Below are 13,167 nucleotides of genomic sequence, written 5' to 3'. Positions count from 1 at the left end.
TGTCTCTGTGGTTTTCCTGAATTACATCATCCATGAATCACAACTAGATTTAGAGTTAGAAACATGTATTAAAGTGGCACTCGACAATGATACAATAATACACAATACTGAAACACATTGTGGAACACTCCAACTTTTGAGACACTGAAAACAATCATGGTCAAACATGGTACATGTCTATAATACATTGCATCATCAATACACATGTATAAAATAATCATTGTAAAAAACGATTTAAGTACAATGGATAACCCCAACCCTAACTATGCATCACCAAACCCTCATTCGCATTGGTGTGTACTGTTACTTTTTATTTGCCGGGCCAACATCTCTTTAAAAGTCTGTATCAGTTGGACGCTTCTGTGTTTATAGTCTCAACTCTGAACGTGTTTCAACTCAGAAAAATCTTTCACCTGTGACATCATGTCTAAACTTGTCATGGCCGGGGCTATGCTTTATGGGATAGGTGGATAAGGGTATGGGGGAAGGTTAATGAGCTATAACGACATATCCATAGATAGTACAGTATACAACTTTCAGAGCTCAGTTCTGACCCTGTTAGCGGTTTGAATTCAAACCCAAACAGAAGTTTACCTGGTCCTTCAGGAGACCAGTGTAACAGGGAACAACTACCAGCTGCTCCTTACTGAATGTAACTAAGCAAAACATTTTCCTTTCCCCCATTTAGTAAGTTTGCTGTGCTCTTGTCTTCTCTTTGGTATGCCCAGAGTGCTTGAATACCTTAACTGGGAGGATTTTGCTTCCGCAGAGAGCAGAGGAGCTGCCAGGCTTGTGGCTACAGGCACACAGTTAATTGCATCACATCCGCAAGAGTGATCCAGCTGGGTGTGTGTAGCTATGTGGCTGTGTACTCTTTCTCTTTCTCTCCATCTCTTTTTTTCTCCCTCCCTCCCTCCCTCCCTCCCTCCCTCCCTCCCTCCCTCCCTCCCTCCCTCCCTCCCTCCCTCCCTCCCTCCCTCCCTCCCTCCCTCCCTCCCTCCCTCCCTCCCTCGCCCTCTCTCTCATTCTCTCCCTCCCCCTCTAGGTGAGTCAAAAGCAGCCCAGAATCAGGAAGTAGGATGCCGTGACAGACATGAGTAGGCAGAAGGAAATGGGCACCACCACCACACAATGTCACTATGTCTGCTGCTGATCCTGTCCATGGTAACACAAGGACGAGAGGGAGGAGAGGCCACAGGGAAATGACCCCATCGTCGATCATGTTGCTGCTGGCTCTGACAGCCTGCCTGGCTGGGACTGGTAGGTGTGGACTGTGGATTGGAAAGATTATTTGCCCTTACTGCTCAATGGAAACAGAGCTTTCATGGCTTTCTCTACTCTCCTACATTCACTCACTTTCATGACCTGTCTGTTTTCTCTTGGTGTCTCTCTGTTCTGTTCTTTTTTTCCAGTTTGCCTGAGAATGTAATAGTCTGCTGAAATGTGGTTGATATTGGCGGGTGGTGGCTGCTGAAATATGTGTGGACACGTTTTATGAAGAGATAGTGAAAGTTCTAGGCCTTTTGACTACATGGTATTCTATCCAGTAGGTCTTACACACTGTACCTGCTGTATGGTTACATGTGCCTTTGAGTGGCTTCACAATGCTTTCTGAAGTTGAATATTTGAATAGCTCTCCGAGAGCTTGTTCACTTCTATTCAAACGAATGTGATTGTCTTTGTACATTTCTGTCACATGTCAGTTGTGAAAGAGGCTGAGTTCACATCCCTTCTTGCAACAGGTAGTTAGTTACGAACGATAAGAATCAGCTATAAACACAGTGAAACGTTGATGTTCCTGTTTCATTTCAAAAGACCCATCTTCAAAAGACCCAAAAGAACGAGAACATTGTGTTTTGTCGGTAGGAAAACCATTAACAGAAACATTTTCGCAATGGCATTACCCAGGTTCTAATGGCATTACCCAGGTTCTAATGGCATTACCCAGGTTCTAATGGCATTACCCAGGTTCTAATGGCATTACCCAGGTTCTAATGGCATTACCCAGGTTCTAATGGCACAGTTTGTTCCCTCTGTGGTGCACGTTATTTCCATCTGTGTGATACTTCTTTTGAGTTGAAAGAGTCATAGAGTCTACTGCCAGTATACTGTATGTGCCTTGCCTTTATCACTGTATCCACTGGCGGGTAACCAAGGGATACGTTCATTTGGAAGGGTTTTTAATGCCATGTCCATGTCTCCTCAACACATTCATTTTGAATTACACTGTACACGCCCAAACATTTACAGTAAGATGTGTCTGTGATGCTTCTTGGAATGTCTGGGGTTAACCTACACAAAGAAAGGTGCTATCAAGGTGCTATCAGGCTGTCCCCATAGTATAACCCTTTGAAGAACCCTTTTTGGTTCCAGATAGAACGCTTTTGGGGTTCTACATGTACCCCAAAGGGGTACTACCTTTAACCAAAAAGGGTTCTACCTGAAATCAAAAAAGGTTACCTATGGGGACAGCTGAAGAACCCCTTTGGAACCCTTTTTTGGAAGAGTGTATGACACATCGGCTCATTTAGTTAAACATGATTAAGGCCACAGCTCTCAACCAAGTACACTACTGACAGGCCCAAACTGATTCACATCCAAAGATCTGATGACTGTTTAAACTCCCTTTTCTAGGAAACAGTATCACACTGTCTGACTGAGTGTAGTTTGCACATAGTGGAGTCTTTCGTGGGTTTTTTTATGAATCCGCAATATTCTAAATTGCATAAAACTAGGATGATGATTTTTCTTTTCCTGGCCAAGTGACCCGGGAAAACTCTTGGCTCTCGTTATACCGTAGGCTTGAGGTCAGGACGTGTTATAATGAAGAACTCCTGGCCCTATGTTGCTTAACCATGGACTCTTTCATTCATTGCAGTGTTCTGCCAGGGTGATGAGGACACAAGTACTGTTGAAGAAACACAAACAGAAAATGATGCTTGGTTCTCAGGTGAGCTTTAGCTGTTGTCTGCTCCCCCATGTGCATACTCCTCCAACACAACCTGGTGGCAATAGCTCATAACTGTCCCTTTCCAACGGGTTTGGCAGTAGTTGTGTTTGTGTTGATACTTTTCTCAATGTCCCCAGTGATCCCAACTGTAAGTGATGCTACCCCTACACCAGACTCATACCTATCATCTGAGAGTCCTTCAGGTGAGATTACACCTGTCTCCATAACACAATTCCATTACCTGATTTCCATCAGAGCCTTGCATGACAACAAAAAAAAGCCCTCTGGTTTTTCATTTCATTTCATGTCATTTCAGAGGGATATGAGACTGAAGCTGAATCTGGTTCTGGATTCAGTCCAGGTGTCAATATAGAAGGTATATTACATCAGTACATCAGCACTTTGTAACAACTGCTGATGTAAAAGGGGCTTTATAAAATAAACTTGGTTGATTTGATTGATTGAACACAAACAACAACACTGATGTAGTGTTTAAGAAAACCGTGTGTTAGAAACAGTTATTGAGATGGTGAAAATAATTGCAGAAACATTGCAGACAAGCTGGTGTTACATGTGTAGCGTCATGATCAGTTTCCCACCATGATGGTTCCTCCTCCAGGGGAGGTGTCGTGGAAGAATCAGAATTTGTTGGTAACATATGTAAGATGTTTTATATTCATCAAATGTGTGTAAATTACTTCTCATCAAGAATGTTATTTTTGTATAATACTGTGGCAGGGTTTGCAGTATCTGTTCTATGTCAAGACTAAGTTGCATGGGCCGCAGAGAGGGGAGAGGTCAAAGTATCATCATGTGTAAACATATCTCTTGGCTCCACAATGTCTGTGTGCCAGTCAGTGTGTCTCTGTGATCTTGTCAAGATAGGATTGGTTGTATTTAGAGTTGGTTGTATCTAAATGACAATTTGATATATGCCTGTTGATATGGAGGGTTGGTTTATGGTTCTGGGGTTTGAGAAAGGAGACAAAGCTGAACGATGAATTATGCCGATGCTGTCTTATCCTGTGTGTGTCTTTGCTATAAAGGACCTCATTTGAAATGTGGAAGGGTTTCTCAGAGAATTCATGGTTAGACACTGAATTGCCTGAGAGTCACAGGATTGTGATAGAGCTCATATAATTAAAGATGGACTTTGATAACTAACTCTGACTTGTGTGTGTGGTTTGCTCCCATGATTTGGTAAATAGAGGAAATTTCCACGACAGAGGATCATCTCAAATCCTCTGAAGCATCACTGGAGGACAGTCTGAGTCTCACCTTCGTCCTGGTTCCTGTTGTGCTGGTGGTTGTGATAATCGCCATGGTAGTGGGAGTAGTCATAATCAACCGCAGATGGAATCAGAAAGGAAAGAGCAATTCTGGTAAGTCATGAGAACTGTGCTATAGCTGGAAATATGTCCACGTGATGAGAAGCAACAGGCGACATGACCCCATTCTCATACACCATGACAGATCTGCTTATGACTAGATGTACTGTACAATTCAGTTGTACTTTTCATTGCATGGGTACTTTACAACACTATGACGTGAAAAACAGCTCTGAGTTGGGGTATGTTTAGCTTTGTGCACACTTATTTAGAATAGTCTGTAGGCCTACAGTTGTGTACTCAACCACAATACAGGGGATATTGTTAATATACTTTGACATGACTTTATTAGGTGGTGCACGATGTTGGCTATAATGATGGTTTCCTATTCCAGATAACGTAGAAGAGGATAAATATTTGCATGGTAGCGATGACACAGAAAAAGTTCCAATGTAAGTGTTGAACACTGTACTATGAAGTTATATAGTGCATTCGGAAAGTTTTCAGACCCCTTGACTTTTTCCACATTTTGTTACATTACAGCCTTATTCTAAAATGTATATATATATGTTTTTAAATGTATTTCCCTCATCAATCTACAATCAATACCACATAATGACAAGGTGAGAACAGGTTTTACATTTTTTGGGGCAAAAAAACAGAAATTCCTTATTTACATACTGTAAGTATATAGACCCTTTGCTATGAGACTCGAAATCGAGCTCAGGTGCATCCTGTTTCCATTGATCATCCTTGAGATGTTTCTACAACTTGGAGTCCACCTGTGGTAAATTCAATTGATTGGACATGATTTGGAAAAGCATTGAAGGTCCACAAGAACACAGCAGAAATAAATCAGGTAAACTGTGCTAATGTGTAGTGAGTTTCACTTACTGCCTAGTACACAAGGGTCCAAAACTGTAAACCTAAAAAAACACTAAATAGATTCTTAAATGGAAGAGGTTTGGATCCACCAAGACTCTTCCTAGAGCTGGCCGCTCGGCCAAACTGAGCGATCAGGGGAGTGGGGCCAATGTCAGGGAGGTGACCAAGAACCCGATAGTCACTCTGACATTGCTCCATAGTTCATCTGTGGAGATGGGAGAAGTTTCCAGAAGAACATCCATATCTGCAGCGCTCCACCAACCAGACCTTTATGGTAGAGTGGCCAGACAGAAGTCACTCCTCAGTAAAAGGCACATGATAGCCCATTTGGAGTTTGCCAAACAGTACCTATGGGACTCTCAGACCATAATAAAAAGGATTCTCTGGTCTGATGAAACCAAGATTGAACTCTTTGGCCTGAATGCCAAGTGTCACGTCTGGAGGAAACCTGGCACCATCCCTACGGTGAAGTATGGTGGTGGCAGCGTCATGCTGTGGGGATGTTTTTCAGCGGCAGGGACTGGGAGACTAGTCAGGATTGAGATAAAGATGAACGGAGAAAAGTACAGAGAGATCCTTGACGAAAACCTGCTCCAGAGCGCTCAGGACCTCAGACTGGGGCGAAGGTTCACCTTCCAACAGGACAATGACCCTAAGCACACCGGGACAAGTCTGAATGTCCTTGAGTGGCCCAGCCAGAGCCCGGACTTGAACCCGATTGAATATCTCTGGAGAGACCTGAAAATCCCCAAATACAGGTGTGCCAAGCTTGTAGCGTCATATCCAAAAAGACTCAAGGCTGTAATCACTGCCAAAGGTGTTTCAACAAAGTACTGAGTAAAGGGTCTGAATACTTAAGTAAATGTGATATTTTTTATACATTTGCAAAGATGTCTAAAAAACTGGTTTTGCTTTGTCATTATGGGTTATTGTGTGTAGATTGATGAAGGGACAAAACAATTTAATCCATTTTAGAATAAGGCTGTAACATAACAAAATGTGGAAAAAGTCAAGGGGTCTGAATACTTTCCGAATGCACTGTATCTAGGCTACTGCTGTCTTGACTGTGCTCTCTATACGTTTGAAGTTGCAGTCACTTAAATTCATATATGGCGGTAAATCTGTTTCCTTGGTATGATTTTGACCTCACCCTTTCTCGCCTCTGTTTGATATTTCCTGTTTAGAAAGAAAGATGTTGTGGAGTTTGAAACAGGCGTGTGTGTGCGTGTGCCGTGTGTGTGTCTCTCTCTCTCTGTTTGTGTGGGGGTGTGTGTGTGTGTGTGTGCTCTTTTCCTCAACAAGTTGTTTCACACAAACACACATGCACCAGTCTCTCATATCTGACATAAAGTATATAGTCATGTGTTAATTGAAGTGTTTGAACTAATGAAAAGCATTTCAGCAGAAATATGGCAAAGCTCAAGTTCCTCCTGCTATGACATGACACACTTTCCCTGGTAACCAGCCACCATGTGAGTGAGAATGTACGGTATGACTAAGGTATCTTTAGTGTAAGAGAAAGACTAACATCGTCAAAAACGATCTCCTGTCAAAACTTTACACTGCACATGAGTGCTCTCTCTCTCTCTCTCTAAGCCAATCATGTGTCCATGATGACTTCAGCGCATTGACAGAAAACTATAGTCAATGACGAGAGCGCCCCCCTGTGGGAAACAGCAATACTACCACTCAAATGGCCTTGAGTAGAAAATCATGTCAAACTCTATTGGAGGGAAGGACAGTGCTTATTCAAATACGAACAGTTTTGGGTGGAAATCAGTGAAAAACAGCATATTCCTAAGGAGTTTAATTTGAGACCAGTACACCGTGTGAGAAACCCCTCAACTGTTTTGGATTGTCTTTATACCTCAACAGTAGATGTTTGTATTTTGTCATTTTCTAATGCCAAAACTCTAATACGACGGGCTGACGATGTTGTTTTCCAGGCCCATGTTTGAGGATGATGTCCCCTCTGTGTTGGAGCTGGAGATGGAAGACCTGGAACAGTGGATGAATAAAGATGGTGAGTCATCTTAAAACCCCAAAAGAAAATGTATAGCAGCCCACTAATAATGATCTTTGACAATAATATATAACTGGAACCATCTGAGCTGAGGCTGTATATCTTGTATGTTAGTTGGCAATAGTCGTCCTTGTTCTCCAAGCATTAGACTACTCTTGGTTCACAATACGAAGATCTGTCTGTTGTAAACTCTGTTGACTGCTCACTCCTGTTTTGTCATTGAAATTTGGACATGTGCAATCACATGCCTTTCCCTGATAAATGCCACTGTGAAAACAGGTTGGTTGAGTGTAACTTTTCTCCAATAGAGGGCGCCATTGTATACTTTACTACTGAGCCACTGCAAGTGTGACGATAGCGTTCATGCATGGACTAGACTGGAGTCAATTCCTTTTATATGTGCACTTTTAAATATCTAAGTCCATACTGATAGGAAAGCTATTCGTAGACAGTAAATGTCCATATTGTTTGAGATTTATACAGGGATATTGTATTCGTCACATGAGCTGTCAATTTGTTTCTTTTAGGTGGCGTTCGAATGGACTCTGGACAAGGGATCTAACATGAGATCATGGTAAACATACACCTGTTATTTACTAACACTATAGTAGTCAACTCTACTGTACTTTGCTGTTAATGTAGCAACGCTGCAGGATAAGATAATGGGCTCAATATGCATCACTGTATCGTTACAGATTGCGCGATATAAATGTAAAGGTAATCCCGATTGTGCCAACAAAGGCAGCGTTCACCGTGAACGTAGTCTCCGCTATAGCGGAATATTTCATTTACATTTCAATCACGCTTTAACGCTGAATATCTGTAATACGGATTGAATAGAGTCCAAGGTGGTGACTGGCGAATGCGTCAGTCACACCCATCAATGGAACTCAGGAACAGGGAGGGAGGACAGACAGCCTGGTGATGACATAATGTGCTGTTCTGGTGACATAATAACATGACCTGTTGCTGTTGACGTGGGTTGACCTGTCCTGCTGTTACTGTAACATGAAACTCAACAGTCTATCATTTGATTAAGAGAAAGGATCTAGGATCAGTTTAGCCTTTTAGATCATAAGTAATAAGATGGACATGGATGGGGAGACCTGATCCTAGATCAGCACACATACTCTGTGATACTTTATAAATACAGGCCTTGGTCAGTGGAGGCTGCTGAGGGGAGGACGGCTCATAACAATGCCCCGAAGGGAGCAAATGGAATGGCATCAAACACTTGAAAACAACATTTTTGATGCAGTGGTGCAACTTTTGTTTTAGAAGTGGGAGGGACATTATTTTGTATTTTTTATCCAGTCGGATAAATACTCTAAACAGCCTACCTGACCGCTCGGAGGCGTCCACATGGTCCTAAAGCACACCATTGCCTCGTTTTGTATCACATTCCAATGATAAAGCTCGGGGGAACAAAAATGCAATTTCAGAATGTGGCGGGGGACATGTCCCCTCTGTCCCCATTGAAAGGTTCGCCCCTTGTTTGATGTATTTGATACCATTCCACCTATACCGCTCCAGCCATTACCAAGAGCCCGTCCTCCCCAATTAAGGTGCCACCAACCTGCAGGTACGATTAATAAAGCTGCCAGTTGAGGACTTGTGAGGCGTCTGTTTCTCAAACTAGACACTCTAATGCTCTTGTCCTCTTGTTCAGTTGTGCACCGGGGCCTTCCACTCCTCTTTCTATTCTGGTTAGGGACAGTTTGCGCTGTTCTGTGAAGGGAGTAATACACAGCGTTGTACGAGATCTTCAGTTTCTTGGCAATTTCTAGCATGGAATAGCCTTCATTTCTCAGAACAAGAATAGACTGATGAGTTTCAGAAGAAAGGTCTTTGTTTCTGGCCATTTTGAGCCTGTAATCGAACCCACAAATGCTGATGCTCCAGATACTCAACTAGTCTAAAGAAGGCCAGTTTTATTGCTTCTTTAATCAGAACAGCAGTTTTCAGCTGTGCTAACATAATTGCAAAACGTTATTTTAATGATCAATTAGCCTTTTTAAAATGATAAATTTGGATTTGCTAACACAACATGCCATTGGAACACAGGAGTGATGGTTGCTGATAATGGGCATCGGTACGCCTATGCAGATATTCAATAAAAAATCTACCGTTTCCAGCTACAATAGTCATTTGCAACATTAACAATGTCTACACTGTATTTCTGATCAATTTGATGTTATTTTAATGGACCATTTTTTTTGCTTTTCTTTCAAAAAACAAGGACATTTCTAAGTGATCCCAAACTTTTGAATGGTAGTGTACATACTCATCATGTGCAGATATTTAGGAAAATCAGTTAAGAACAAATTCTTATTTACAATGACGGCCAAACCCAGATGACGCTGGGCCAATTGTGCGCCACCCAATCACGGCCAGATGTGATGCAGCCTGGATTCAAACCAGGGATTGCAGTGACGCTTCTTGCACTGAGACGCAGTGTCTTAGACTGCTGTGCCACTCGGGAGCCCAATTTAGCAACAGTAATTTCTGTTTTTTGGGGGGGGTTTGTATTTTACCCTGTTTTTTTCCCACAATTTTGTGATATCCAATTGCGATCTTTTCTCATCGCTGCAACTCCCTAACGGGCTTGGGAGAGGCGAAGATTGAGTCATGCATCCTCCGAAACATGACCCGCCAAACCTCAATTCTTAACACCCGCCTGCCTAACCCGGAAGCCATCTGCACCAATCTCAGAGGAAACACCGCTCAACTAACGACCGAAGTCAGCCTGCAGTCACCTGGCCTACCACAATAGTCATTTCTGTTCCCCTTGCATAGTTTGTTTTGATATGTGGTGGCCACACACACATACATATACACACACACACACACACACACACACACACACACACAAACAAATACAGATACAGAGCGAGACAGAGTCTCACATACTCCCACACAAACACTCACACGCACAGAAATATACACATGACTGCACAAACACATGCCTCACTTACTGCCTCACTTACTGATATAAGGGCACACACACACACAGTGGCTGCTGAACTCTGTCCCCTAGTCCTCTGTACCCATCGTAACCTTCTAACCCTCTGAAGCAGGAAGAGTCCTGACATCTGTTAGTGATTACCACAGGCATGCATGGAAGTGTGGCGCAACAGGGCGTTGGGATGGCCCCTTGTTCTCTCTCTCAGAAAGGCTGGGAGGGTCAAGGTCCATTAGACTAGCTGTGAGCTCACGCCATTCACACACAGCTTTTTTACCCCCAGGGTTCTGTTGGTTTGCAGCGTGCCATAAGGGTCCACCTTATGGAGGGTCATAGACTACTCTCAGTTAACTGTGTAGGGCAGGCCTACTGTAGACCAGTGGATGCTGGTGGGAGGAGCTATTTGGAGGACGGGCTCATTGTGATGGCTGGAATGTAATAAATGGAACGGTATAAAACACATCAGACATATGGAAACCACTTTTTTGACCCCGTTCCATAATTCCATTCCAGCCATTACAATGAGCCTGTCCTCCAATAGCTCCTCCCACCAGCCTCCACTGCTGTAGACAGCCTGCCCTATTGTAGACCTACTGTAACTACATAAAAATCAACTGTAAATATCTGTTTCCAACGGGGGATTTATTGACTGTTTGGTGTAGACTAGATCAACATGCCAGCTGATTGTGAAATGACATCATTCTCATTCCTTCCCAAGGACCTTTGTGAGTTACATACTGTAGGTCAGAGGGTCCGGTGTGACAACCAAACGAATGTTAAAACATCACGTCACTCCTTCCGATGAAGGATGTTATTCTATTGATTGAATGAACATGTACTGTACTGTATGTCGTCACATGACCTCTCCCTGTCTGTCTCCTATAGGCTAGTCCCTAAAGAGTCACGGAGTCAGTCAATTCTCTCTCCCAACCGTCCTCTTGCTGTACTGCCGGTGACAAAGGACATTTCCCCATCGCAGGGAAGGACATTCTGTTACCCAGCAGCACTGTAGGCTTCTTCTATTCATGTCAATGTCAAAGCAACGTCATCAACCGACCACATTGACAACAAGAAAGCAACACCTCCGCCAAGGTGACTGCAAAAAAACAGGAAATGCTGAATTTATTTTCCATTTCAGCATAAACAAAAGACAAGAAACAATAAATGCACAAGTTAAATGTTTTTAGAACGTAACATCTTAAAATCTGCATCAAATGTACTGTGGTATCGACTCTCTGGAGAAACAGTGTGTGGCAATAGTCCTTTCACTACACGGATCCTGATTGTGGTCGGCCTAATAATGAATGCTTTTTGCAACGCCTTCAACTCAGTACTGTGCCTTTTTAGTCATTGTTTCAACTTCATATACACTTTTTATGTCATTGTTTTACTGTCTTTTGTAAAACACAGGAGGTTGGTGGCACCTTTATTGAGGAGGACAGGCTCGGGGTAATGGCTGGAGCAGAATGAGTGGAATGGTATCAAATGCATCAGACACTTGGTTTCCATGCGTTTGATGCCATTCCATTCGCTCCGTTCCAGCCATTATTATGAGCTGTCCTCCCCTCAGCAGCCTCCTGTGGAGTAAAACGTGTAAAACTATTGCTGAAAGCGGGTGTCGGTAGCCATGTTCTGACACCCAGACAACAATATCAGGACTTGACCTCCAAAGATCCTACAGGCCCTCCCCTTTACAACATAAACACATATTCCATGCCCACAGTAAAGCCAGACCAGATGGTATATAGCCTTATTCCAATGGCCAGCTAACCCAGTCCCATGATAGATATGATGGCTCTAACCCAGTCCCATGATAGATATGATGGCTCTAACCCAGTCCCATGATAGATATGATGGCTCAAATGTTTATGCTAAAGACTAATGTCTCCTCCTCTCCTCTGCTCTGTCCCTTCTGGTTGTAGTTACACAGACTGCATGTGGATCTATCTCTCTGTCTCTCTCTCTCTCACAAACTCCGACTCTAATTACGAAACCCTGTCTATTGTTTTATGCATGAGATAACTGAGAACTGCTGGTACACTGCTTTGCTTTGGTATATGCGCATCACGCAATGCTAAAGCTGTTTAGAATTCAAGAGGGATTCGGGAAGGTAATTTCTGAGATAGTCTGTGAGATATTTTCACAGAGTGCAAATTTCTGTTTGGTTGTTATATATAGTGACGGTCTTGTGATGTTTTGTTTTCCATTATTTTCTTTGAGAAACAGTATTTCACAATTACTGTCATTACATCCTAAGCATGTAATTCCTGTTGATGGTACACTGTCTTTCATTGGTTGAATATGTTTTTCCTCCAATGATAGTGGTGTTGTTGATATGCAATCTGAATCTACAAATTCTCGTCACATCGATGTATAAATGTTTTGCTCAGCTCTACGTGACAGTCAGTATTTTGCAGTAACTTTCATTGTAAATATGTGGAAGATATTTTTTTTACTCGCATGTATATTTTTTAACTGTGTATATTGTGCTTGATTTGATACAAATATTGATATTTGCTTATGGTCATAGGAGTGAATGTGGTCCCTCAATCTCTGTTAGGTTCTCATACTTGTCAGTAATCCAAGTGTTACAGCAGTAGTTATAGTCATTTCAATAAGGAACCAACTGTCCTGCCAATATATTTGCATATTTGTAAATCCTCAATAAATCTGTGACGCGCTATTTTGTTTGCGTGCGCGGGCCCATTAATGTGTGCCACTTCGTCTGTCCCTGTATGCGTCACAGGAGGTTGGTGGCAACTTAATTGGGGAGGACGGACCATATGCTCCGTTCCAGCCATTGTTATGAGCCGTCCTCCCCTCAGCAGCCTCCACCGGTGTGTGTGGTAGAGCCAGAAACCCATCCCCCATCCCCCTCCCTCTACCCTCTCTCTACCCTCTCTTCCCTCCATATACCTGATGGACGCTCATTGGATGGTAATGGAATTCATATTAGAGGAGGCTGGCGAAGAGCAGCAAGGACAGACATCCTGGAAAGCTATGCATATCAATAAGGAAT

At 42.8% G+C, this 13,167-nt stretch overlaps 1 protein-coding gene across 2 annotated transcripts; it reads left to right on the top strand.

Annotated features, from left to right (window-relative positions):
- The first annotated feature begins 1,033 nt into the window (after nucleotides 1-1,033).
- On the top strand, nucleotides 1,034-12,831 carry LOC109894022 (transmembrane protein 154). 2 transcript variants are annotated; one of them, XM_031828393.1, is made up of 9 exons: nucleotides 1,034-1,260; nucleotides 2,879-2,950; nucleotides 3,088-3,153; nucleotides 3,267-3,326; nucleotides 4,159-4,332; nucleotides 4,673-4,730; nucleotides 7,110-7,186; nucleotides 7,714-7,760; nucleotides 11,034-12,831. In XM_031828393.1, exons 1-8 carry the CDS (start codon nucleotides 1,140-1,142, stop codon nucleotides 7,746-7,748), a joined length of 663 nt encoding a protein of 220 aa, XP_031684253.1. In that variant the 5' UTR covers nucleotides 1,034-1,139; the 3' UTR covers nucleotides 7,749-7,760; nucleotides 11,034-12,831. The 2 variants fall into 2 exon arrangements, with proteins under 2 accessions (XP_031684253.1, XP_031684254.1); XM_031828394.1 differs by lacking the exon at nucleotides 3,267-3,326.
- Nucleotides 12,832-13,167: the final 336 nt, after the last annotated feature.

This window comes from Oncorhynchus kisutch, linkage group LG7 (genome assembly GCF_002021735.2).
Source record: "Oncorhynchus kisutch isolate 150728-3 linkage group LG7, Okis_V2, whole genome shotgun sequence".
NCBI classification, from domain to species: Eukaryota; Metazoa; Chordata; class Actinopteri; order Salmoniformes; family Salmonidae; genus Oncorhynchus; species Oncorhynchus kisutch.
This window is presented reverse-complemented; position numbering and strand designations above follow the sequence as displayed.

Excerpts from the sequence above, each read along its gene's own strand:
- LOC109894022 (XM_031828393.1), top strand. The coding sequence starts at position 1,140 with ATGTCTGCTGCTGATCCTGTCCATGGTAACACAAGGACGAGAGGGAGG. Across the intron at positions 3,327-4,158 it reads TCCAGGTGTCAATATAGAAG|AGGAAATTTCCACGACAGAG; the intron begins GTATATTACATC and ends TTTGGTAAATAG. Across the intron at positions 7,187-7,713 it reads ACAGTGGATGAATAAAGATG|GTGGCGTTCGAATGGACTCT; the intron begins GTGAGTCATCTT and ends TGTTTCTTTTAG.